This window comes from Mugil cephalus, chromosome 2, assembly GCF_022458985.1.
Source record: "Mugil cephalus isolate CIBA_MC_2020 chromosome 2, CIBA_Mcephalus_1.1, whole genome shotgun sequence".
NCBI lineage: Eukaryota > Metazoa > Chordata > Actinopteri > Mugiliformes > Mugilidae > Mugil > Mugil cephalus.
Window position 1 is genome coordinate 28,331,444 of NC_061771.1, and position 24,674 is coordinate 28,356,117.

Below are 24,674 nucleotides of genomic sequence, written 5' to 3' on the forward strand. Positions count from 1 at the left end.
CCACGATGGTCCCAGAAGTAACTAGAAACTGACTAAAGTTATGATGCATCCATCTGTTTTAGTGCCAAGAAAAACAAGTAAATTAGGAGAATAATGACATTTAATCAACTATTCTTTAAAAATAAATGGGTTTCTTAACAGCAGGGTGAATCCTCATCTTCTTATAAAGTGCGTCTGTTGTGTTCAGTCTGGTTTCTGGTTCAGGGCAGCTCCCAGGTACCTAAAAGAGTCCACGGCCTCAGTGAGCTTCTTCAGTTCTGATAAACTAGTGGGAAATTCCAAATAAATTGTATTTCATTCCTAAAATTAACATACACTCATATACCTTCATGTAATAAATTGACTTGTATGAAAAATGTAAAAACAACGAATCTGTGCAGTCATCTACGTGAATTTCTTTATGTCACGTGACTCCAGTTGATTGACTGGTGAACAGAGTGTTGGGAAAAGGTAATAATGCAAAAGTGAACGATGTCAAGTCTTAATCATGAAGCTACAGAGGCGGTCCTGGCCTGATTTATGCCCTGGCTGTGTGACGTTATGAGTTAAGAGGTTGAGGACTCCATTACCCAGCATGCCACAGTAGTTATGAGCATGTGCCGCGGCCCGCTTAGAGGTTGTATGTAGTCATGCGGGAAGCTCCGCTGTTATGATTCATGAGAGATGTTAAGTCAAGTTGAACAAGAGCAGCTATCACGCCTCGTCTGCTTATTACAAGATAAAGCAGAGATTTATGGTTGAGGCATTTCTAAATAAAAAATAAAATGGTATTGTCATTAGTAAAGATGTTATTCACAGCATTTACAAAAGTAAAGACCAAATAAATCGTCTTCTGTGGCTGACAGCCACATATTAGCAAGAGGCTAATAAATAGCCTTTAGCCTCGCCACTTACGTCTCCCATAGAAATCTGCACATCTTTATCTTTGGCCCATTTCTTCTTTTCTTTTGTTTCTGAACACAATCTGGTCATAAATGTATACAATATAAAAATCATAACTACTGTATGTCAATGATTTCTTACTTTTTTATAAAATATTTGCATCAACCTGATTCTAACCTCAAATTATCTGACAAAACACTGTATTATAGCATATATTATATTTAAAATATATGCAAATGTTTTAATGAATTTAAAATGTGTTCATTCTATTGTGCGTGTTATCGATCTGTTCTGCGTGTAGTTACATTGAAAAACAAAGATAAAGCTGTTTAGACTCAGGAGCAACAGGACTACGCTGCACTGATAAACTACAACCACAAGGTGGCAGTGAAGCATCGAGGATCAAAGCAAAGTTTTCTGTTAAACACTTTGTTTGAACATATTTACACAATAAATCCATAATAAAACCTATAATAAACATTGTATTTCTGTATTTTTTTTTCATCTGTATATCATCTGTACAGGAACCATAAGTTTATTGAGAATATTTCTGTGAAGGTTCTCAGTCATCCAGGTCATGGTAATCCAGAAAAGCGTTGAATAAGGTCAGCTGGACTTGTAGAATTTCTTGAAGACGTTTCGCCACTCATCCAAGTAGCTTCTTCAGTTCTGATAAACTAGTGGGAAATTGAGGTTTAAATAGGAATAAACTCTGTGGGTAATACCCACCAGAAACTTGCTTGACCAGAAACTGGGGTCACTAATTACCATGATGGCTGATACTTACCTGTCCTTGAATGGGGGGAACTGTGTGCCTAGTGTTGAGGAGGAATTTTAGCCCTGCTTTCCTCTCCTCTCCGGGTCCGTTGATGTGAGGAATAAAGAGACGAGAGAATGACGTTGAGTACGAGTATTTATTCACAGTCTGCAGAGTGTGGAGACCACAGTACATACAAAGATATGAGTCTGGATCTGAGTCGCCTTCGCGGGAGCAGTTCTTTTCTACTACTACAGTCTAGGGTGTTTGTCTACTTCTGATTGGCTCATCTACTTCTCCTCTTTGACACACTTTCTCTGTTAGATTGTGGTCCGGCGCGTCCTGCTCCCCCCGCGAGACATCTTCAGAAAATACATGGTGACCTTTAAGTACAAGTTGTTCTCAATACAATCATATCATTCGGCCTTCAGTGTCTTTCCACTTCTGCACGCAGTACATGTTCAGTGCATTCTGTTCCATTGATTATGTCCCATATATTGCATAGTGAATCACTTCTAGTAATTAAACCTGATTATTAAGGCACTCATAAGCACGCATACATTTTACTGTTCCCACATTCATATAGCTACATGGTCCCTCCTTAGTCCACTAAAGTTTTTCACAGAGGACAAACTTTCCAACATTTCAATACGTTCAAGTTATCATTTGGTTTGGCCTCCAACACAGTTCAGATTTTTCATGCGGCCCCCTACTGCAGTCACGCCATCTGCGCTTCCGCGAGGCACGGTCGCGCTATCTACACTTGAAAATCGAGTGCCCGTCTACATCGCATCGGACGGTAAATACATATACATCATTCATGGAGCACGATTTCAACATCACATTTTCAGAAAATGATACAGTGAAATAAGTTGAAAATCACCACAGTGGTAGCTGTAGAGTATGCGCAAAACAATTTGATTCTTTTCTTAATTAAGTTTTCAAATCTGACTATGCAGAAATGAGTTGGATTCTGAATATGCTTCAATAATTTTGTTCTATCATTTAGTTTTAATCATTAAATAGAATGTAGTAAAATAACAACAAAGTAATGACTGATATATGTATTTCAACAAATGAAAATAAGAAGAAAAATATAGACTTCCGAGTTTACGGGATGCACTTGAATGCACCATAAAAGCGCTCAAACGCTTTTACCGTCCGATGCGATGTAGACGATGTAGAGATCGTCACCCAGAGCTTTGGGAAGCCAGTTTTCCAAAAAGCTGCACATGTCTGAGCCCTCGTTTTTTTTCAGGGAGTCCAATTAGTCTCAGGTTCGAGCGTCTCCCTCGGTCCTCTTGATCTTGAATTTTATTCCTCAATATCTCCACCGTCCCTTCCAGCTGCACGACTTTTTGTTGGAGAGTAGTCATTTCCTCCTCTGCCTGTGAAATTCTCTCCTCCGTTTCCCCAATTCTCCTCGAATGCGACAACACATCTGTTTTAATCCCATTAATTGCGTCCAGCATGTCGTTGGATTGTTTAGCGAATTCTTCCTTCAATGAGCGAATCGCCTCCAGTATAACAGTGTTGGACGGCACGTTGTCGTTAGCTTCTTCTTTGGAGCCACTAGCACTCTTGCTAGCCTTCTCCATGGCAATATTAGCCGTGTCATTTTGCGGCCCCTTAGCTGGTTGTTGACCAAGTTGTTTGGAAATATTCGGTGGCATAGTGACCAAACGCACTTTCCCACACCCAAAATTGAGAATATTGTCCGAGCCTCAGTAGAGAGTGAGAGCAGGGCTGTGGAAGGTTTTGGAAGTACCGTCCTTTATTCCTGTAGAATGCCATGTCTCCTGTGGAGAGAGTCTGCATGAGAAAGAGCTTTTATTTATTTATTTACTCTTGTCTAGTTACTGATATCTGTCGTGCAGTGCACACATTACAAAAAGGAGGGGAACTAGTCTTTTTTGGTTGTTTGGATCATTATAATTACCTCAGGCTGAGGCTGTTGGTGTCCATCACCTCTTCAGCTTCTGATGAAAGATCACAGAGCATTATAGGGGGAGACGTTTACTGGAATCAAACAAAGTTAGACAGATTTACACATACAGTACATACCTTGCCTACATTCCTCATGGTGACATTCACCTCCATGCGTGTAAGGACCTTTTGGAACAAATGAAAACATCACATAAGTTTTGTCTGCACATTACAACGGTAGGTTGTGAAACCATCACCATACCATCAGCAAGTTCATGACAGCACAGATAAACCCCCGCCAGATAGGTTTTCAGGAAAAGTAAGGTCATGTAAAGTTAAGCTTTGAATGGTTGTGATTAACCACGAAATATAGTGTGTTATATCACCGTACTTCCCAGTAGAAGAAATTCAGTTCAGTTTGATACACAGTTAGAGCAAGAACAGTAGAGATTCCTAGACTGTAATTAGTAGTGACGCTTAACTGAAGTAGAATGAGATCAGGTCAAGTTTTAGGTAGAAAAGAACTAAATGATCTGTAAAGGTGTGTCCAAAGATGGACTAACCCATAAGGGGTGCAGCAGAGGGCCTTCGTGCCTCTGTAAAAAAACAAAAAGGAAAGACACGACAGTGAGCCCACACTCACTGCAGATATCTCTAACTTAACTAAACATTTATGAGACATTTTGGACAACATTGTCTTTGAATGAATAAGAAAATGAAAAGCTGCTCAATCCTGAATGACAAGAAAACAAAGCATCGTACTTTCCCATTTTGAATAGCATGGCTGCTCGCCAGGTGTTCAACAGGTTTTTCCAGTTAGACCTTTTTTATTTTTTCCATTGAGCACTTCATTGTTTACAGGATGCAAGTGATGCAAACGCGTACGATTTCACTATTCAACCAGTACTTTAAGACCACACATCATACTCCCAAAATACTCACGGTGAGATCGTCTTTTATACAGCAGCACCATCAATACCAATACCAATACCACCAGCAGTGATCCAATGACCACTATAGGGGCCACTATTTTGGAGACCTCCTCCCCTCCTTCTTCACCTCCTTGGCTGCCCTGACCTAAATTAATTTTAAAAAACAAAAACAAATCATGACCCATAAGAGTGGATGATCTATTTCATCCAGTGAGGTAGTAAAGTCACCAGTGTAATAATTAGCCTACATTCAGTTTACTTTAACTCCCACATCGGGGTCTACACAGTTTGTACAGTAGCTCTTAGTTTCCTCCCTTGCAGACTGAGTACAAGACTGTCACTACTGTTGTTACCACGTGGCATAGACAGATACTGATCTGGCAGTTACGAGAAGTTAGATAACTTAGGTAACAGCTCACATAGAAGCAAAAATAACCTGTTAAGATGTTCTCTTTTTCCCATCAAGGAGACTGAAAGTATTTAAGAAAGAAACACGAGACACATTGCTCAGTCTTTTTCAGAGCTTATCATCATGCCTGCTGGTATTTTTTTTCTTTATCTCAGAGAATGTTTAAATTTTTTTAGGACAAAGACAGGTTGCAGTCTGTCCATTTAGTGAAGTGTACACCAAAAACAGCACCAACATTTGTGCTGTAAAACATAAAAACATGCTTTTACAACATGTGTTTTCTGTTCTGTTGTGGTTCAACATTACCTAGACTTTTTTTTTCCAATGCCTAACCACTCCTGTAGTCTCTGATAATTCAGCCACCCACGACTTTCCATGCAGCCAACAAAAACATTTTCAAGGTGAGTTTACTCATGTGCGGAGACTGAATTACAGGATGGCATGCGACTGTGAGCAGCAGGCATGTCCCGATAGGCCTATAAAGTATTAACTGTGTTGCTCAGTAACATACCTTCAGGTATAGATGTTATTTCATATGTGGCTTCCACCTCCTTGCCTTCGCTGGAATTGAACACGACACAGGTATACTTGGAGAAAGTGGATGGACTCAGCAAAGTCAGATTGCTTGAGAGCTGATACAAACCACTGTCGGTCTGTATCACCTCCATCTCCGAACTATTTGTCCAGTCCTGATGGTTTTCATCAAACCATCGAATCTCACCCCGTGGGTAGCCACCTTCAGAGTTACAGATCAGGGTACCGTTTGTATTTGGGGGAATGTTCTCAGGGATGGAGTTGATTCTAGGTGCACTGTATTTGGCTGCAAACAGAAAATGGAGAGCAAACAAAATCACTGAGCTGAGTGTCATAATGAAACTGAAAGTATACATAAACAGAGCTGACACAACTTAAGGGGAATGCCAATCTGATTGGCCAGAAAATGTTCAACAAATGTTCAACAACTTATATCGTGTTTAAGATTTTGAATGAGTTTGTAAGAGTTTTGTAGATAAATTATTGATCCTGCATGCTAAAAGGTTTAAAAGTGTTTCAGTTTCACCTTTGACTTTGAAGTTGACTGTGCTTCCGGCGTCCCCTCTATCTGTGTTCACTTTGCAAGAATATTCGCCTTCGCTTGTGACGACAGTGTTGGTTATGAGCATGGATACGTTCCTCGTGTTCATCCAGGAGGGGTCAGCAAATCTATAGCCTGGCTTCAGATGAAGATCCTCGTCATCCTCATCAAAATAACGAAGCAAAATCTCTTCACCCTTCTTCCAAATAACCACTCGGATTTGATCATCTGCTGTGGTTTCGACAACACAGTTCAGCAGTGACTCGTGGCCATGCTCTCCCACACTTTCAGTGCTGCATGTCACATTCATGAAAGCTGTTAAGATGGAAAAACATGAATGGTAACTAACGTGATCAGCAAGCAGCAACTGATTCTTGATACTGTCCACATATGAAAGAACTTACAAGTGTTAACTGCAGTGATGAAGATGAAGAAGCCGAAGATGAAGGTGATGGTACCACAGGAGGCCATGTTTCTTCACCTAAAATGACATTTGGAGTGAACATTTTTATGTGCTTTATGTGCTTTAATTCACATGGAAGCATTTCTGTGAATTAAGGTGTTAAGAACACTCAGGTGCACTCAGGATACTTTGGGTAGTTTTGTGAGCCACAAAAAGCACCAGACTGGAGCAGCTCAGCAGGAGTACACACACTTCACTAGCATACGTGATTGGGATTCATGTCACCTTAAACAAACCCAGCATTATTACTGGTTATCATTAACTGAACTGGGGGAAGCGCTCGATTCACACCCAAAAATGGACAGATGCAGTCTTAACACAGAAGATTTACCAATCATACTAACAGTATTCATTTCCTCTCTCTGTGTCCCCCTATGACAAACTTGTTTATACAAGTGTTTATTGAGGATTCATATTTTATAACTCTTTCAAAACAAAATTTTATAACTATTTAGATCTGTACTATGGCTTGATTACTGATGCTTCTCATTAGCTGTATGTCTGGTCGAAAACCTGATTCGATGTGTTGTGTGTGTTCACTTTAAAAGGAACATATATGAGGACAAAACATTCACAAATAAACTAATTTAAAATATCCTAGCTTGTTAAGATTGGAGCTAATTTGCAATGCTACTCCCCTGGTGGGCTGATGGGTGGACTACTGATCTAATTACTGATTTTCCCATTGTTTCATGTGCTGCAAATATCAGTGTAGCTTAAATCCAAACAGAAAACCTGTTTGGCCAGTTTGACCACTAATTTTTATTTTTTATCTGCTCAGGGCTAAAGGCAGTCATACTGAAAGAGAAAGTCTAGTGCCTTGCCTTAGGAGTAGAGAAAATATATTCTCACTAAAAAAGTGTCCATTCGTGTCCATTGTTGTATCATTTTCACTTCCACATTGCTAAGTGCTGATACTGCTCAGTATGATTTACTGACAGGAACTTCCCTGGCTTGAGTGTTTGTTCTAAGCCCGACTGAATTTGTTTTTAGTTTCTTGTCTTTCTGTCTGTGTGTGTCCTTGTTTTATTCACACTGTGATCAAATATCAAGAATACGCTTATTATCCCAGAGGCCAAAACATTTTATCGTATAGTCATAGAACAAATATTCATAAATAAATACACATTAATATTTACAAATATTGTAAAGTAGAGTAGAGTTGTCTAAAAGAACAATGACTGCCAGGACAAAAGAGGTTTCAAGTGTATTCAAGCACAACATGCTCCTTACGTTACTAACATTACTCATTGTGTAACTAGCTTTTGTAATAGAATTGCCCACTTTTATTTTTAGTTTGACAATACTTCTTCATCCTGAACCTTCACAACACAGCATGATGGCAGTCAAAACACACTTCATAATCAAAGATTAGGCCCACTATCCCATGAATTCAGGCCTCGTTTGTGACAGAGCTTTCCTCAGCTATCTGATCTGAAACAGTTACGACGACGCTAAAGGGCAAGGACAGACCACTTTCCCCAAACAATTTCCTAAACAACTGAAATGGACTAATATGACGCCTGTATGCAAGCTGCACAGGACTTTACTGTTCTAAAATGCATTCCCAATACATTCATTTAACCGCGACAGCTGTGTTGTATTGGATGCCAGAATCAGCATCTGCAATCCCCACACCAGTTTAGTCCACCACAACGCTCTCAAACATACACTTGCAGCACAGTATTCCAACTGTGGATGTCTTAAGGACCTGACGCACACATGAATTAATATTACTCCAGCAACATTGTTTGTCAGTGATTTCCCGAGAGTCAAAGTTTGCTTTTTTCCTCAGTTTTCTTTCCTTTTTGTGAGAAGATAAATAAAATGGCCCTGGAGGAACTGACCTTTCTCTTCCTGTGTACATAGAAAAGTCAGAATATCCTGATGGGAAAAAAAAAAGAAAAAAAATCAGCTCTACTATTCAACTTCCTTGATGTAACATTCAAAGTGTGGAAAAATTGGACTTGAATGCAAACTTACACTTTGAATGTAAAATTCACAGCCGATAATAATAGATGATAATAAAAACAGTATTTTTACGTATTTTACATGAGCTCAGTCCAGTTTTTTTTTTTCGTAAAGCGAGTTCTTGTGACGTTAAAGATTGCCCGGAGGACTATGACTTTGATTTATATGTTTGTCGACGCTGCAGTATTGTGCTGTTGTCGTCGGCTCCTGCTTCGATAAAAAAGAAATCACCCACTATTTCAGCTGAATGAAATACGTCAAAATGTGTCGTTCGACTGAAACTGGAGCGTATGGAGAAGGAATGGGAACATTGCGAACGACTTTTTTCTCTGCGCAGTTTCGACCAGCTCACTTCCATTTCCTTGCGGTGATCCGCGACCTACTTCATTTACAATGAATTCAGTGTGATCAATAATGATTTATACAGAAATAGTTACGAAATTAAAACACTATTAAAACACTGTGTCTGTCAAAACACTCAACGGACACCAATAAATAAGTCAAATAAACAAATAGTTGATAACCTCAAGGTACGTATCTTGGTTTACACGCCTTGGTTCTATGTAACTTTAAATCTGTCCAATGCATACGACCTACATTAGTTTAGCCTATGTTTACATACGTTTAGGTATGTTTATGACTCACCTTAACACGCTCCTCTCGGTGGGAGATATGTGGATCTGTTTGGACTCCGGACTCCTTTGTCTGGTCTTAACCTACTTTCATTTTCGGAAGAGGGAGTGTTCTAAACTGCAGTCACGCCATCTGCAGTGGCAAGGCACGGTCGCACTATCTACACTTGAAAATCGAGTGCCCGTCTACATCGCATCGGACGGTAAAAGCGTTTGAGCGCTTTTATGGTGCATTCAAGTGCATCTCGTAAACTCGGAAGTCTATATTTTTCTTTTTATTTTCATTTGTTGAAATACATATATCAGTCATTACTTTGTTGTTATTTTACTAAAGAAAACTTAATTAAGAAAAGAATCAAATTGTTTTCTGCATACTCTACAGCTACCACTGTGGTGATTTTCAATTTATTTCGCTGCATCACTTTCTGAAAATGGGATGTTGAATTCATATCCAATGAATGATGCATATGGGCAGATTAAAAAAATAATTTAAAAAACAAAACAAATTGTTTTCTGCAGACTCCACCAGATTCTTGTTCTACATGTCCCCAGCTACCACTGTAGTGATTTTCAACTTAATTCACTGCATCATTTTCAAATAAACTCATGTTGAAATCGTGCTCAGTCATTTCATATAAACATATAAACTCACCGATCAACGATTCAACAGTCACGAAGGCGAACAATGTTGTTACTGCCATTGTTAAAAAAATGTCAACTAATAATAATAATAATAATAATAATAATAATAATAATAATAATAATAATAATAATAATAAAACTAATTAAGTCTTGACAACCGTGTTGCAGCGCCTGTCCGCTGTCGTGTGTGTTTTGGTTTGTGATGCAGCGTGGTTTTTATAGAGGACAGTGAGTGGAGGTTCGGAGCTGTGGGCGTTTCCGTGTCAAGTTAGTGGAGTGGGCGTCAACTTTCTGCTGAGAGTAAACCAGTCTGTGAGTGTCAGAAGAGGAGGGAGATCCCAGGTCACACAACACAAACTGCTTCCAAATAAATTGTATTTCATTCGTAAAATTAACATGCACTCATATACATTCATGTAATTAATTGACTTGTGTGGAAAATGTAAAAAACAAACAAACAAACAAAAAACAATCTGTGCAGTCATCTACGTGAATTTCTTTATGTCACGTGACTCCAGTTGATTGACGGGTGAACAGAGTGTTGGGAAAAGGTAATAATGCAAAAGTTAATGATGTCAAGTCTTTATCATGAAGTTACAGGGGCGGTCCAGGCCTGATCTATGCCCTGGGTGAACGCTCCCTTTGCCCCCGATCTGGATCTACTGGGATTTATGGTTGAGGCATTTCTAATAAAAAATAAAATGGTATTGTCATTAGTAAAGATGTTATTCACAGCATTTACAAAAGTAAAGAATGATGCAAAAACGCACACATACGATGTGCGATCTGTTCTGCGTGTAGTTACATTGAAAACAAAGATAAAGCTGTTTAGACTCAGGAGCAACAGGACTACGCTGCACTGATAAACTACAACCACAAGGTGGCAGTGAAGCATCGAGGATCAAAGCAAAGTTTTCTGTTAAACACTTTGTTTAAATAGTTTAAGTTCTCTTGTCATTTTCTCCTACAATGGCAATAAAAAGCAGTTTATTTCATGTGTGTGGGCACAAACACACTGAGGCCGTGGACTCTTTTAGGTACCTGGGAGCTGCCCTGAACCAGAAACCAGACTGAACACAACAGACGCACTTTATAAGAAGATGAGGATTCACCCTGCTGATAAGAAACCTATTTATTTTTAAAGAATAGTTGATTAAATGTCATTATCCTCCTAATTTACTTGTTTTTCTTGGCACTAAAACAGATGGATGCATCATAACTTTAGTCAGTTTCTAGTTATTTCTGGGACCATCGTGGGTTTTTCTTTTTCTTACATGGAACTGAACCAACAACTCCTGTCCCTCCTCCCCTCTGCTGTCATACCCTTTTCATATGGAAAGTCCCAGACCCGGCAATCGGCCCTTTCTGAAAGGGGTTTCAGACTCTGCAACCAGAGGCCTGTATCACGAAGCAGGATTACGGACTAGGAACTGATGTTCTGCATCGCATTTTGTCAAATGATCCTGCAGCCGCATGTCCACCCTTGGCCAACATGTAGCTCTGCCACTGGCTCAAGGGCGTTAAGTTTGACAACTGGGCTCAAAACAGCAAGACAGCTCATTTAAATTGAATAAAAACACACTGAATAAATCACATATAAACACACAACATATAGATGACAAGACAGCTTCATCAGTAACCATTCTGTAGCAGGGTTTTCATCTTAATGACTGATGTTCAAGTGTCCGACTGTGAAATCTATTACAACCAATAATACTAATAAAAATACAAAATACTTAAATAATGGCGAGGCAGGTTAAAGAAATATCATGGTGAACAGAGACATCTCATCTCATCTTCTGCTACCTCTTGTCCTCACTAGGGTCACAGGGGTTTCTGGAGTCTGTCCCAGCTGGCATCAGGTGAGAGGTGGGGTTCACCCTGGACAGGTCTCCAGTCTATCTCAGGGCTAATACAGAGACAAACAACCACTCACACTCACACATAGGGTCCATTCATGATCACCAATCAGCCTAACGAGCATGTCTTTGGAGGTGGGAGGAAAACAGAGTACCTGGAGAAAACCTAGGCAGACACATCAACTTGAAATAATAAAATACTGCAGCAGTTCGTCCTCAAGATGAGAGTTAAATGACTGAAGGTAGAGTCCTCCAGAATCACAGCTGAACCTGCTGGAGGTTCATGACCACGTTCACTGTGGTGACGTCCTCGTCTTTGTCTCTGTCTCTGTCCTTGTCTTCGTCTCCTTCATCTTCTTTCCTCAGCATTCCCATTTCTTCATCTATTCTCCGTCTGCAAATCCCTGTAAGAAGATGGAGACCAGTTTCCAGATGAATGAACTGATTCTCTCCAGTTCTCTGTTCATCTACCTTTTATTGTAGGAAGAGTCTGTGGTTGTTGGTGTTATTTTTCTCTTATTGATCTGAGCCCCTTGAGATCAACTTGTTCTGAATGTGGCCCCTGAACTTCAAATGTAAAGCCTCAAGTAGCTTTAGCTGCTAAACACAGTCAAGTCTGACTATTAGATATAAAATAAAGTACATGTTCATCACAATGTCCAGTTAAAATGTAAAAGTCTGTAACTCACTAATCCCTCTGTTCTTCACCAGGACTCCAACGATGAAACCAAGAACAAGGAGGAAACAAATACAGACACCAAGAATGATCCAGTAGCTTCTCTCCTCTACAGGACCTGAAAGAAATTAAACTCTTGAATTTAGAGGAATAAACTCAAATGGGATTTAATTTAACAACACAACATAGTTTAGAATATTAACTTTATTCCAAACTATAGTGAAATAAATAAAGACCTACCAGACACAGTGGGGTTCATGACTCTGTATCCTGGAGACGTCGTCGTGGCGACATCCTCTCTCTTTGTCACTGTCACAGTTACAGATAAAATATAAATATTTTAATACAAATATTTTACCCACGTACACAGATCAGCCACATCATTATGACCACCTTTCTAATACTGTGTAGTTGTCCCTTGTGGTGTCTCATCAGAGAAGGACATGGGTCTTCTGAGGGGGTCCTGTGGTGTGTGGCACCAACAACACAACGTTGTGAGTTCAGTAAACTTACCGACAATGTTGAAAACAAAGCTGACGCTCAGCTTTGGGATGAAGCATCTGAAGTGTCCTGAGTCAGACTGCTGGACTGTGGGGATCAGTAGAGTCATCCGTCCTCTGGTCAGGTCCTTTTTAATCAGCTCTGCTCTGTTCTTGTATCGCTGCATCTGTGGATGAGGATGATCTGTCCCACGTTGACGGAAGTAGACAAAGAGGTCTGAGACATTTGGGATGTCCACTCTCCTCCAGTCCAAGGTGTAGTTTGTTAGGTTGATCTCTGGATCAGTTTGACACTGCAGAGTCAAATTAGATCCTTCTGGTACTTTAATCAGCTGAGTCTGGTTGATGATGGGACGTTTTTCTGGGGAAACAAACCAGAAAAAAACAGTTTGATCAGTTCATGTCAACCTGAGGATGAGGATCAAACGTTCCTCTGTCACAAAGCTGCATCAAGAACAAAGGAAATTCTTTTTTGAAGAGAAATAGGAAGAATGAGGGAAACAGAAAAATCGGCCGGCTTTGTGGTGTCAAAGTGTGTTCGATACTTCCTCTTTCCGTCTCCTCATCACAGCATTTACAAGTTCACTAGAAGTTTAACCCTTACACACTGTTCATATTCTGTACCTTCATAGTATGGTCAAAATTGATCCGGACCAATAATTCCCTTGTAGCAAGTATTTCTACAAAATATTCAACTACAAACCTATTCAGAATGTTTCAAAACGCACACAAACCTATAAACCACAGTGTTCACTTACACGCACTGCACCCAGTAAGAACTGTTACAACTGTAAAAGTGTCAAGAGAACTACACCACTAGGGGGCACTTTGTTGAAGAGAAAGAGAAAGAACGAGGGAGAGAGAGACAGATCTGTGTGCGCTGTGATTAAGTGTGTTGTCTGTGAGGGTTTTCAGTCATCCAGGTCATGGTAATCGTGGTGATTGAGTGTGTTGGATCCTTCTGCGCCGGCAGGCACCTGAGTGGCTGCCGAGTTACGGTATGACTCAGACTACACGGTTTGGTGTCCTGCCTCAGGAACTATAACACAGAAACCCTCGCTCTCTTCCCGTCTCCTCATCACAGCATTTACAACGATATATAACGAATAAACACGTAAAAAGTTCACTAAGAAATGTAAAGTAGCGTGAAATCCTACTCACCACGCATATAAAGCACAGCAATAATAATAATTACTATTCATAGTGATAATAATTAATAATGAGCCCGTCTAAGTTATAGGATATACACATTATTCCAGCCCTCGGTCCATACAACACAAACTACTAACTATTAAAACCACTCTCAGCTAAAAAGCTAATAGCCAAGTATTTACTATTTATAACGTTTAAAGTTCACTACGAAAAGTTAGTAACGTTAAATCCTACCCACCACGCATATAAAGCACAGCAATAATAATAATCACTATTCATAGTAATAATTATTAACAATGATAATAATTAATAATGATAGTAATGAGCGTGTCTAAGTAATAATGACACTGAGGAGCCATTTCATATAAACATATAAACTCACCGATCAACGATGCAACAGTCACGAAAGCGAACAATGTTGTTACTGCCATTGTTAAAATAATGTCAACTAATAATAATAATAATAATAATAATAATAATAATAATAATAATAATAATAATAAAACTAATTAAGTCTTGACAACCGTGTCGCAGCGCCTGCCCGCTGTCGTGTGTTTCGGTTTGTCACAACTCGGTTCTTATTGACTAGTGGGAGGAGCAACAGAGCTGTGGGCGTGTGTAAGAACATTTCCTCATTTCCAAGGGAAGTCAGAGGAGTGAGCCTAACTGGAGTGGGCGTAACTTTCTGCTGAGAGTCAAACAGCCTGTGCGTGTCAGAAGAGGAGGGGGATCCCAGGTCACACAACACAAACTGCTTCTAAATAAATTGTATTTCATTCCTAAAATTAACAGACACTCATATACCTTCATGTAATTAATTGACTTGTATGAAAAATGTAAAAACAAAGAATCTGTGCAGTCATCTACGTGAATTTCTGTATGTCACGTGACTCCAGTTGATTGACGGGTGAACAGAGTGTTGGGAAAAGGTAATAATGCAAAAGTGAACGATGTCAAGTCTTAATCATGAAGCTACAGAGGCGGTCCTGGCCCGATTTATGCCCTGGCTGTGTGACGTTATGAGTTCAGAGGTTGAGAACTCCATTACCCAGCATGCCACAGTAGTTATGAGCATGTGCCGCGGCCCGCTTAGAGGTTGTATGTAGCCATGCGGGAAGCTCCGGACTGTTATGATTCATGAGAGATGTTAAGTCAAGTTGAACAAGAGCAGCTATCAGGCCTCGTCTGCTTATTACAAGATAAAGCAGAGATTTATGGTTGAGGCATTTCTAAATAAAAAATAAAATGGTATTGTCATTAGTAAAGATGCTATTCACAGCATTTACAAAAGTAAAGAATGATGCAAAAACGCACACATACACCACCCCACACACTCACACACACACACACACACCTGAGGAGTCCTGCAAGGAGCATGAGGCTGAGAGGGGAGATGGCTCCAGGACCATCCCTGAAGAGGCCTGTGTGGTAGGTGGCCGCTCATCAGACTCCAGGACCATGTCTGTGGCTGCTGTGGGAGTATCTGACTCCTCATTGTGGCCAGTGGGTGCTCCAGCTCCAAAACACTGTAGCAGTGCCCCTGAGTTTACAATTAAGATACAATATTATCACACACGCATCAGTTATCCAATTAAAATGACCGTAACATTTGTTATCACCCTATGAGCATAACACACTACAATTTATTTAAAAAGCTATATCACATGTAACAAAATGCCATGTCAGTGTATATTAGAAGCTATTTCATTTAGCATATAGCGTATAGCAATTGAATTTGCACTTGTTGTGTTGCAAACACACACCAGACTAGGTCACCTATGGGTGAAATTAGTTGCATGACATGATGCCTCAATTCTAATTGTAGTTCAGCAAAAGTAAAGACCAAATAAATCGTCTTCTGTGGCTGATAGCAACATATTAGCAAGAGGCTAATAAGTAGCCTTTAGCCTCGCCACTTACGTCACCCATAGAAATCTGCACACCTTTATCTTTGGCCCATTTCTCCTCTTCTTCTTTTCTTCTGTTTCTGAACACAATCTGGTCATAAATGTATAAAATATAAAAATCATAACTACTGTATGTAAATTATTCTTACTTTTTTTTATAAAATATTTGCATCAACCTGATTCTAACCTCAAATTATCTGACAAAACACTGATATATTTAAAATATATGCAAATGTTTTAATGAATTTAAAATGTATTCATTCTATTGTACGTGTTATCGATCTGTTCTGTGTGTAGTTATATTATATATATATATCTATAACAAAGATAAAGCTGTTTAGACTCAGGAGCAACAGGACTACGCTGCACTGATAAACTACAACCACAAGGTGGCAGTGAAGCATCGAGGATCAAAGCAAAGTTTTCTGTTAAACACTTTGTTTAAATGTAGGTCAAAAAACATATTTACACAATAAATCCATAATAAAACCTATAATAAACATTGTATTTCTGTATTTTTCATCTGTATTGTACAGGAACCATACGTTTATTGAGAACGTGACATAATTACTACAAACGTCTAGATTTCTAATCAAGTTTCATGTGCACGAGTCAAACTAAGAATCTATGGGGAGTATTTTGTAAATGTCTTAATGCTGAGGATCCAAGTTCTTAAATAGTTTAAGTTCTCTGGTCATTTTCTCCTACAATGACAATAAAAAGCTGTTTATTTCATGTGTGTGGGCACAAACACACTGAGGCCGTGGACTCGTTTAGGTACCTGGGTACCAGACTGAACACAACAGACGCAAATTTATAAAAAGATGAGGATTCACCCTGCTGATAAGAAACCTATTTATTTTTAAAGAACAGTTGATTAAATGTCATTATCCTCCTAATTTACTTGTTTTTTCTTGGCACTAAAACAGATGGATGCATCATAATTTAAATCAGTTTCTAGTTATTTCTGTGACCATCGTGGGTTTTTCTTTTTCTTACATGGAACTGAACCAAGGATTTTGTCTGCATGCGTGCACCACAGGTCCAGAGCTTTAGTTTATAGTTATAGTTACACAGGTAATGAGCCAAAGCTTTAGTCCAGACCTAAACCAGAACTACCTCAGGATAAAAACAACATGGAGTGGACCGTGGCCCAGTCTCTAGACTTTAACCCCACGGAGCTGGTTTCAGATGAACTGGAGCAAAGTGTAGCAAAGGGAAGCTCCGGACTGTTATGATTCATGAGAGATGTTAAGTCAAGTTGAACAAGAGCAGCTATCACGCCTCGTCTGCTTATTACAAGATAAAAACAAGACAACACATGGTGTCAGAAGTGGTCGTGAGCAGCTAAGGAAGATTCGAAAATAAATAAAGAAGAAAAGAAAAGTCTGGTCGCATGAGTGACAACGTGCTAAAAACACAACATGCTAAGAAAGTTTGCTGCGTGTGATGGCTGCAAGTGGCAGTGGAAGTGAGGCGGGGGACGAGGCTCAGATCCAACAAGTACAAGAGGATCTTGTGCCCGAATCGGAGACAACCAGCAACAGGAAATGATAGGAGCTAATGTTCTGCATCGCACTTTGTCAAATAATGGCGCAGTCCCGCGTGGCCAGTGGGCGTAGCTCCGCCTGTAATGTAGAGTCTCATAGAAAAAAATCTGACTGGCTTCTCTGCTTCGCAATCGCGAAATGTGCGTCGGTCAGAACTCAGTCCACAAGGTCCCCCCAAGACAAGGAGGAGACAGTTGATCAGTTTATGGTGCTTTAATTCAACTGAAAGTCACCCTTTACAAATATGGCTGTTCATGTGTGTTTATATGTGTGGTTCTGAAATAAGCAGAAATAATAATACCATTAATAACAAAATACACAGTAATAATAATGATAATAATAATCACCCTTAGCATCTTATTAACATCCTCAGACAGATTAAATCTAACACACATAATCACCAGAATTATGTGTATATCACGTAAAGATAAGTGAGAAAGAAAAGAGACGGAATGATATAAAATAAATGACCGTTCATCATTACTGTTGATAATTAGCACCCGTAATTATTACGGAGACGAGACACACTCATTAGCACCAGATATAAACCTGAATCTAACAGGTAACGTGTAGCAGCACAACAATAACATGCATCTGGTTGTCAAACATATCTCAACTCACACTTCTCTGGACGCACATCTAATAACAACCATCTGATTCAGAGCAACAACCTTGTCCACTATGTACAAAATAAACACTGCGCCTCTAGTGGTCGGTCTGTGCTCATCACCTGCCCTGTCATACAGTCTTCAGAACAACGCCACTGCCTCAAGGGCCGCATGTTTGACAACTGGGCTCAAAAGAGCAAGACACAACAACAACAACAACAACAACAACACAAACAAACAAACAAAAAACACAGCGAATGAATCACTAACCCTATCATATATATATCCTGTAGCAGGGTTTTCATCTTAATGACTGATGTTCAAGTGTCCGACTGTGAAATCTATTACAACCAATAATACTAATAAAAATACAAAATACTTAAATAATGGCGAGGCAGGTTAAAGAAATATCATGGTGAACAGAGACATCTCATCTTCTGCTACCTCTTATCCTCACTAGGGTCACAGGGGTTTCTGGAGGGCTGTCCCAGCTGGCATCAGGTGAGAGGTGGGGTTCACCCTGGACAGGTCTCCAGTCTATCTCAGGGCTAATACAGAGACAAACAACCACTCACACTCACACATAGGGTCCATTCATGATCACCAATCAGCCTAACGAGCATTTCTTTGGAGGTGGGAGGAAAACAGAGTACCTGGAGAAAACCCAGGCAGACACAACAACTTGAAATAATAAAATACTGCAGCAGTTCATCCTCAAGATGAGAGTTAAATGACTGAAGGTAGAGTCCTCCAGAATCACAGCTGAACCTGCTGGAGGTTCATGACCACGTTCACTGTGGTGACGTCCTCGTCTTTGTCTCTTGTCTCTGTCCTTGTCTTCGTCTCCTTCATCTTCTTTCCTCAGCATTCCCATTTCTTCATCTATTCTCCGTCTGCAAATCCTGTAAGAAGATGGAGACCAGTTTCCAGATGAATGAACTGATTCTCTCCAGTTCTCTGTTCATCTACCTTTTATTGTAGGAAGAGTCTGTGGTTGTTGGTGTTATTTTTCTCTTATTGATCTGAGCCCCTTGAGATCAACTTGTTCTGAATGTGGCCCCTGAACTTCAAATGTAAAGCCTCAAGTAGCTTTAGCTGCTAAACACAGTCAAGTCTGACTATTAGATATAAAATAAAGTACATGTTCATCACAATGTCCAGTTAAAATGTAAAAGTCTGTAACTCACTAATCCCTCTGTTCTTCACCAGGACTCCAACGATGAAACCAAGAACAAGGAGGAAACAAATACAGACACCAAGAATGATCCAGTAGCTTCTCTCCTCTACAGGACCTGAAAGAAATTAAACTCTTGAATTTAGAGGAATAAACTCAAATGGGATTTAATTTAACAACACAACATAGTTTAGATTAATAACTTTATTCCAAACTATAGTGAAATAAATAAAGACCTACCCGACACAGTGGGGTTCATGACTCTGTATCCTGGAGACGTCGTCGTGGCGACATCCTCTCTCTTTGTCACTGTCACAGTTACAGATAAAATATAAATATTTTAATACAAATATTTTACCCACGTACACAGATCAGCCACATCATTATGACCACCTTTCTAATACTGTGTAGTTGTCCCTTGTGGTGTCTCATCAGAGAAGGACGTGGGTCTTCTGAGGGGGTCCTGTGGTGTGTGGCACCAACAACACAACGTTGTGAGTTCAGTAAACTTACCAACAATGTTGAAAACAAAGCGGACGTTCAGCTTTGGGATGAAGCATCTGAAGCGTCCTGAGTCAGACTGCTGGACTGTGGGGATCAGTAGAGTCATCCGTCCTCTGGTCAGGTCCTCTTTAATCAGCTCTGCTCTGTTCTTGTATCGCTGCATCTGTGGATGAGGATGATCTGTCCCACGTTGACGGAAGTAGACAAAGAGGTCTGAGACATTTGGGATGTCCACTCTCCTCCAGTCCAAGGTGTAGTTTGTTAGGTTGATCTCTGGATCAGTTTGACACTGCAGAGTCAAATTAGATCCTTCTGGTACTTTAATCAGCTGAGTCTGGTTGATGATGGGACGTTTTTCTGGGGAAACAAACCAGAAAAAAACAGTTTGATCAGTTCATGTCAACCTGAGGATGAGGATCAAACGTTCCTCTGTCACAAAGCTGCATCAAGAACAAAGGAAATTGTTTTTTGAAGAGAAATAGGAAGAATGAGGGAAACAGAAAAATCGGCCGGCTTTGTGGTGTCAAAGTGTGTTCGATACTTCCTCTTTCCGTCTCCTCATCACAGCATTTACAAGTTCACTAAGAAGTTTAACCCTTACACACTGTTCATATTCTGTACCTTCATAGTATGGTCAAAATTGATCCGGACCAATAATTCCCTTGTAGCAAGTATTTCTACAAAATATTCAACTACAAACCTATTCAGAATGTTTCAAAACGCACACAAACCTATAAACCACAGTGTTCACTTACACGCACTGCACCCAGTAAGAACTGTTACAACTGTAAAAGTGTCAAGAGAAAATACACCACTAGGGGGCACTTTGTTGAAGAGAAAGAGAAAGAACGAGGGAGAGAGAGACAGATCTGTGTGCGCTGTGATTAAGTGTGTTGTCTGTGAGGGTTTTCAGTCATCCAGGTCATGGTAATCGTGGTGATTGAGTGTGTTGGATCCTTCTGCGCCGGCAGGCACCTGAGTGGCTGCGAGTTACGGTATGACTCAGACTACACGGTTTGGTGTCCTGCCTCAGGAACTATAACACAGAAACCCTCGCTCTCTTCCCGTCTCCTCATCACAGCATTTACAACGATATATAACGAATAAACACGTAAAAGTTCACTAAGAAATGTAAAGTAGCGTGAAATCCTACTCACCACGCATATAAAGCACAGCAATAATAATAATTACTATTCATAGTGATAATAATTAATAATGAGCCTGTCTAAGTTATAGGATATACACATTATTCCAGCCCTCGGTCCATACAACACAAACTACTAACTATTAAAACCACTCTCAGCTAAAAAGCTAATAGCCAAGTATTTACTATTTATAACGTTTAAAGTTCACTACGAAAAGTTAGTAACGTTAAATCCTACCCACCACGCACATAAGCACAGCAATAATAATAATCACTATTCATAGTAATAATTATTAACAATGATAATAATTAATAATGATAGTAATGAGCGTGTCTAAGTAATAATGACACTGAGGAGCCATTTCATATAAACATATAAACTCACCGATCAACGATGCAACAGTCACGAAAGCGAACAATGTTGTTACTGCCATTGTTAAAATAATGTCAACTAATAATAATAATAATAATAATAATAATAATAATAATAATAATAATAATAATAATAAAACTAATTAAGTCTTGACAACCGTGTCGCAGCGCCTGCCCGCTGTCGTGTGTTTCGGTTTGTCACAACTCGGTTCTTATTGACTATGGGAGGAGCAACAGAGCTGTGGGCGTGTGTAAGAACATTTCCTCATTTCCAAGGGAAGTCAGAGGAGTGAGCCTAACTGGAGTGGGCGTAACTTTCTGCTGAGAGTCAAACAGCCTGTGCGTGTCAGAAGAGGAGGGGGATCCCAGGTCACACAACACAAACTGCTTCTAAATAAATTGTATTTCATTCCTAAAATTAACAGACACTCATATACCTTCATGTAATTAATTGACTTGTATGAAAAATGTAAAAACAAAGAATCTGTGCAGTCATCTACGTGAATTTCTGTATGTCACGTGACTCCAGTTGATTGACGGTGAACAGAGTGTTGGGAAAAGGTAATAATGCAAAAGTGAACGATGTCAAGTCTTAATCATGAAGCTACAGAGGCGGTCCTGGCCTGATTTATGCCCTGGCTGTGTGACGTTATGAGTTCAGAGGTTGAGAACTCCATTACCCAGCATGCCACAGTAGTTATGAGCATGTGCCGCGGCCCGCTTAGAGGTTGTATGTAGCCATGCGGGAAGCTCCGGACTGTTATGATTCATGAGAGATGTTAAGTCAAGTTGAACAAGAGCAGCTATCAGGCCTCGTCTGCTTATTACAAGATAAAGCAGAGATTTATGGTTGAGGCATTTCTAAATAAAAAATAAAATGGTATTGTCATTAGTAAAGATGCTATTCACAGCATTTACAAAAGTAAAGAATGATGCAAAAACGCACACATACACCACCCCACACACTCACACACACACACACACACCTGAGGAGTCCTGCAAGGAGCATGAGGCTGAGAGGGTAGATGGCTCCAGGACCATCCCTGAAGAGGCCTGTGTGGTAGGTGGCCGCTCATCAGACTCCAGGACCATGTCTGTGGCTGCTGTGGGAGTATCTGACTCCTCATTGTGGCCAGTGGGTGCTCCAGCTCCAAAACACTGTAGCAGTGCCCCTGAGTTTACAATTAAGATACAATATTATCACACACGCATCAGTTATCCAATTAAAATGACCGTAACATTTGTTATCACCCTATGAGCATAACACACTACAATTTATTTAAAAAGCTATATCACATGTAACAAAATGCCATGTCAGTGTATATTAGAAGCTATTTCATTTAGCATATAGCGTATAGCAATTGAATTTGCACTTGTTGTGTTGCAAACACACACCAGACTAGGTCACCTATGGGTGAAATTAGTTGCATGACATGATGCCTCAATTCTAATTGTAGTTCAGCAAAAGTAAAGACCAAATAAATCGTCTTCTGTGGCTGATAGCAACATATTAGCAAGAGGCTAATAAATAGCCTTTAGCCTCACCACTTACGTCACCCATAGAAATCTGCACACCTTTATCTTTGGCCCATTTCTCCTCTTCTTCTTTTCTTCTGTTTCTGAACACAATCTGGTCATAAATGTATAAAATATAAAAATCATAACTACTGTATGTAAATTATTCTTACTTTTTTTTATAAAATATTTGCATCAACCTGATTCTAACCTCAAATTATCTGACAAAACACTGATATATTTAAAATATATGCAAATGTTTTAATGAATTTAAAATGTATTCATTCTATTGTGCGTGTTATCGATCTGTTCTGTGTGTAGTTATATTATATATATATATCTATAACAAAGATAAAGCTGTTTAGACTCAGGAGCAACAGGACTACGCTGCACTGATAAACTACAACCACAAGGTGGCAGTGAAGCATCGAGGATCAAAGCAAAGTTTTCTGTTAAACACTTTGTTTAAATGTAGGTCAAAAACATATTTACACAATAAATCCATAATAAAACCTATAATAAACATTGTATTTCTGTATTTTTCATCTGTATTGTACAGGAACCATACGTTTATTGAGAACGTGACATAATTACTACAAACGTCTAGATTTCTAATCAAGTTTCATGTGCACGAGTCAAACTAAGAATCTATGGGGAGTATTTTGTAAATGTCTTAATGCTGAGGATCCAAGTTCTTAAATAGTTTAAGTTCTCTGGTCATTTTCTCCTACAATGACAATAAAAAGCTGTTTATTTCATGTGTGTGGGCACAAACACACTGAGGCCGTGGACTCGTTTAGGTACCTGGGTACCAGACTGAACACAACAGACGCACTTTATAAAAAGATGAGGATTCACCCTGCTGATAAGAAACCTATTTATTTTTAAAGAACAGTTGATTAAATGTCATTATCCTCCTAATTTACTTGTTTTTTCTTGGCACTAAAACAGATGGATGCATCATAATTTAAATCAGTTTCTAGTTATTTCTGTGACCATCGTGGGTTTTTCTTTTCTTACATGGAACTGAACCAAGGATTTTGTCTGCATGCGTGCACCACAGGTCCAGAGCTTTAGTTTATAGTTATAGTTACACAGGTAATGAGCCAAAGCTTTAGTCCAGACCTAAACCAGAACTACCTCAGGATAAAAACAACATGGAGTGGACCGTGGCCCAGTCTCTAGACTTTAACCCCACGGAGCTGGTTTCAGATGAACTGGAGCAAAGTGTAGCAAAGGGAAGCTCCGGACTGTTATGATTCATGAGAGATGTTAAGTCAAGTTGAACAAGAGCAGCTATCACGCCTCGTCTGCTTATTACAAGATAAAAACAAGACAACACATGGTGTCAGAAGTGGTCGTGAGCAGCTAAGGAAGATTCGAAAATAAATAAAGAAGAAAAGAAAAGTCTGGTCGCATGAGTGACAACGTGCTAAAAACACAACATGCTAAGAAAGTTTGCTACGTGTGATCGCTGCAAGTGGCAGTGGAAGTGAGGCGGGGGACGAGGCTCAGATCCAACAAGTACAAGAGGATCTTGTGCCCGAATCGGAGACAACCAGCAACAGGAAATGATAGGAGCTAATGTTCTGCACCGCACTTTGTCAAATTATGGCGCAGTCCCGCGTGGCCAGTGGGCGTAGCTCCGCCTGTAATGTAGAGTTTCATAGAAAAAAATCTGACTGGCTTCTCTGCTTCGCAATCGCGAAATGTGCGTCGGTCAAAACTCAGTCCACAAGGTCCCCCAAGACAAGGAGGAGACAGTTGATCAGTTTATGGTGCTTTAATTCAACTGAAAGTCACCCTTTACAAATATGGCTGTTCATGTGTGTTTATATGTGTGGTTCTGAAATAAGCAGAAATAATAATACCCATTAATAACAAAATACACAGTAATAATAATGATAATAATAATCACCCTTAGCATCTTATTAACTTCCTCAGACAGATTAAACCTAACACACATAATCACCAGAATTATGTGTATATCACGTAAAGATAAGTGAGAAAGAAAAGAGACGGAA

At 39.6% G+C, this 24,674-nt stretch overlaps 3 protein-coding genes across 8 annotated transcripts in view; all 3 read right to left on the reverse strand.

The window, feature by feature from the left end:
• LOC125003710 (selection and upkeep of intraepithelial T-cells protein 2-like) overlaps positions 1-22,294 on the reverse strand; it is a 31,284-nt gene extending 8,990 nt beyond the window's left edge. The window contains exons 1-2 of the mRNA XM_047577823.1: positions 22,122-22,294; positions 19,629-19,976 (exon numbers count right to left, since the gene is read on the reverse strand). Of these exons, the coding sequence (XP_047433779.1) occupies positions 19,629-19,976; positions 22,122-22,227 (454 nt within the window). The 5' untranslated portion in view covers positions 22,228-22,294. The remainder of the gene's footprint in view (positions 1-19,628; positions 19,977-22,121) is intronic.
• Positions 3,291-9,209, reverse strand: LOC125003703 (junctional adhesion molecule 3B-like). Of its 6 annotated transcripts, XM_047577799.1 has the most exons (10): positions 9,061-9,087; positions 8,292-8,328; positions 6,386-6,462; positions 5,967-6,296; positions 5,418-5,726; positions 4,508-4,642; positions 4,129-4,161; positions 3,704-3,751; positions 3,579-3,618; positions 3,304-3,451 (listed from the first exon to the last, which is right to left on the reverse strand). In XM_047577799.1, exons 3-10 carry the CDS (start codon positions 6,450-6,452, stop codon positions 3,364-3,366), a joined length of 1,050 nt encoding a protein of 349 aa, XP_047433755.1. In that variant the 5' UTR covers positions 6,453-6,462; positions 8,292-8,328; positions 9,061-9,087; the 3' UTR covers positions 3,304-3,363. The 6 variants fall into 6 exon arrangements, with proteins under 6 accessions (XP_047433758.1, XP_047433759.1, XP_047433755.1 ...); XM_047577802.1 differs by lacking the exon at positions 8,292-8,328 and having other exon boundaries at positions 3,291-3,438; positions 9,061-9,197; XM_047577798.1 differs by lacking the exon at positions 8,292-8,328 and having other exon boundaries at positions 9,061-9,198.
• LOC125003715 lies at positions 11,627-14,427 on the reverse strand. The gene is made up of 5 exons (XM_047577830.1): positions 14,259-14,427; positions 12,738-13,085; positions 12,465-12,533; positions 12,238-12,342; positions 11,627-11,952 (listed from the first exon to the last, which is right to left on the reverse strand). Exons 1-5 carry the CDS (start codon positions 14,305-14,307, stop codon positions 11,807-11,809), a joined length of 717 nt encoding a protein of 238 aa, XP_047433786.1. The 5' UTR covers positions 14,308-14,427; the 3' UTR covers positions 11,627-11,806.
• Positions 22,295-24,674: the final 2,380 nt, after the last annotated feature.

What these genes read in the sequence shown, in the direction of transcription:
- LOC125003703 (XM_047577798.1), bottom strand. Translation starts at nt 6,452, where the DNA reads ATGGCCTCCTGTGGTACCATCACCTTCATCTTCGGCTTCTTCATCTTC. An exon ending in AGTCAACTTCAAAGTCAAAG is followed by an intron (nt 5,727 to 5,966) that starts GTGAAACTGAAA and finishes TTCTGTTTGCAG; the next exon opens with CCAAATACAGTGCACCTAGA. An exon ending in ACCAACAGCCTCAGCCTGAG is followed by an intron (nt 3,452 to 3,578) that starts GTAATTATAATG and finishes TTTCTCATGCAG; the next exon opens with ACTCTCTCCACAGGAGACAT.
- LOC125003715 (XM_047577830.1), bottom strand. Translation starts at nt 14,307, where the DNA reads ATGGCAGTAACAACATTGTTCGCTTTCGTGACTGTTGCATCGTTGATC. An exon ending in GACTGTTGCATCGTTGATCG is followed by an intron (nt 13,086 to 14,258) that starts GTGAGTTTATAT and finishes TTGTTTCCCCAG; the next exon opens with AAAAACGTCCCATCATCAAC. An exon ending in GGTGAAGAACAGAGGGATTA is followed by an intron (nt 11,953 to 12,237) that starts GTGAGTTACAGA and finishes ATCTTCTTACAG; the next exon opens with GGATTTGCAGACGGAGAATA.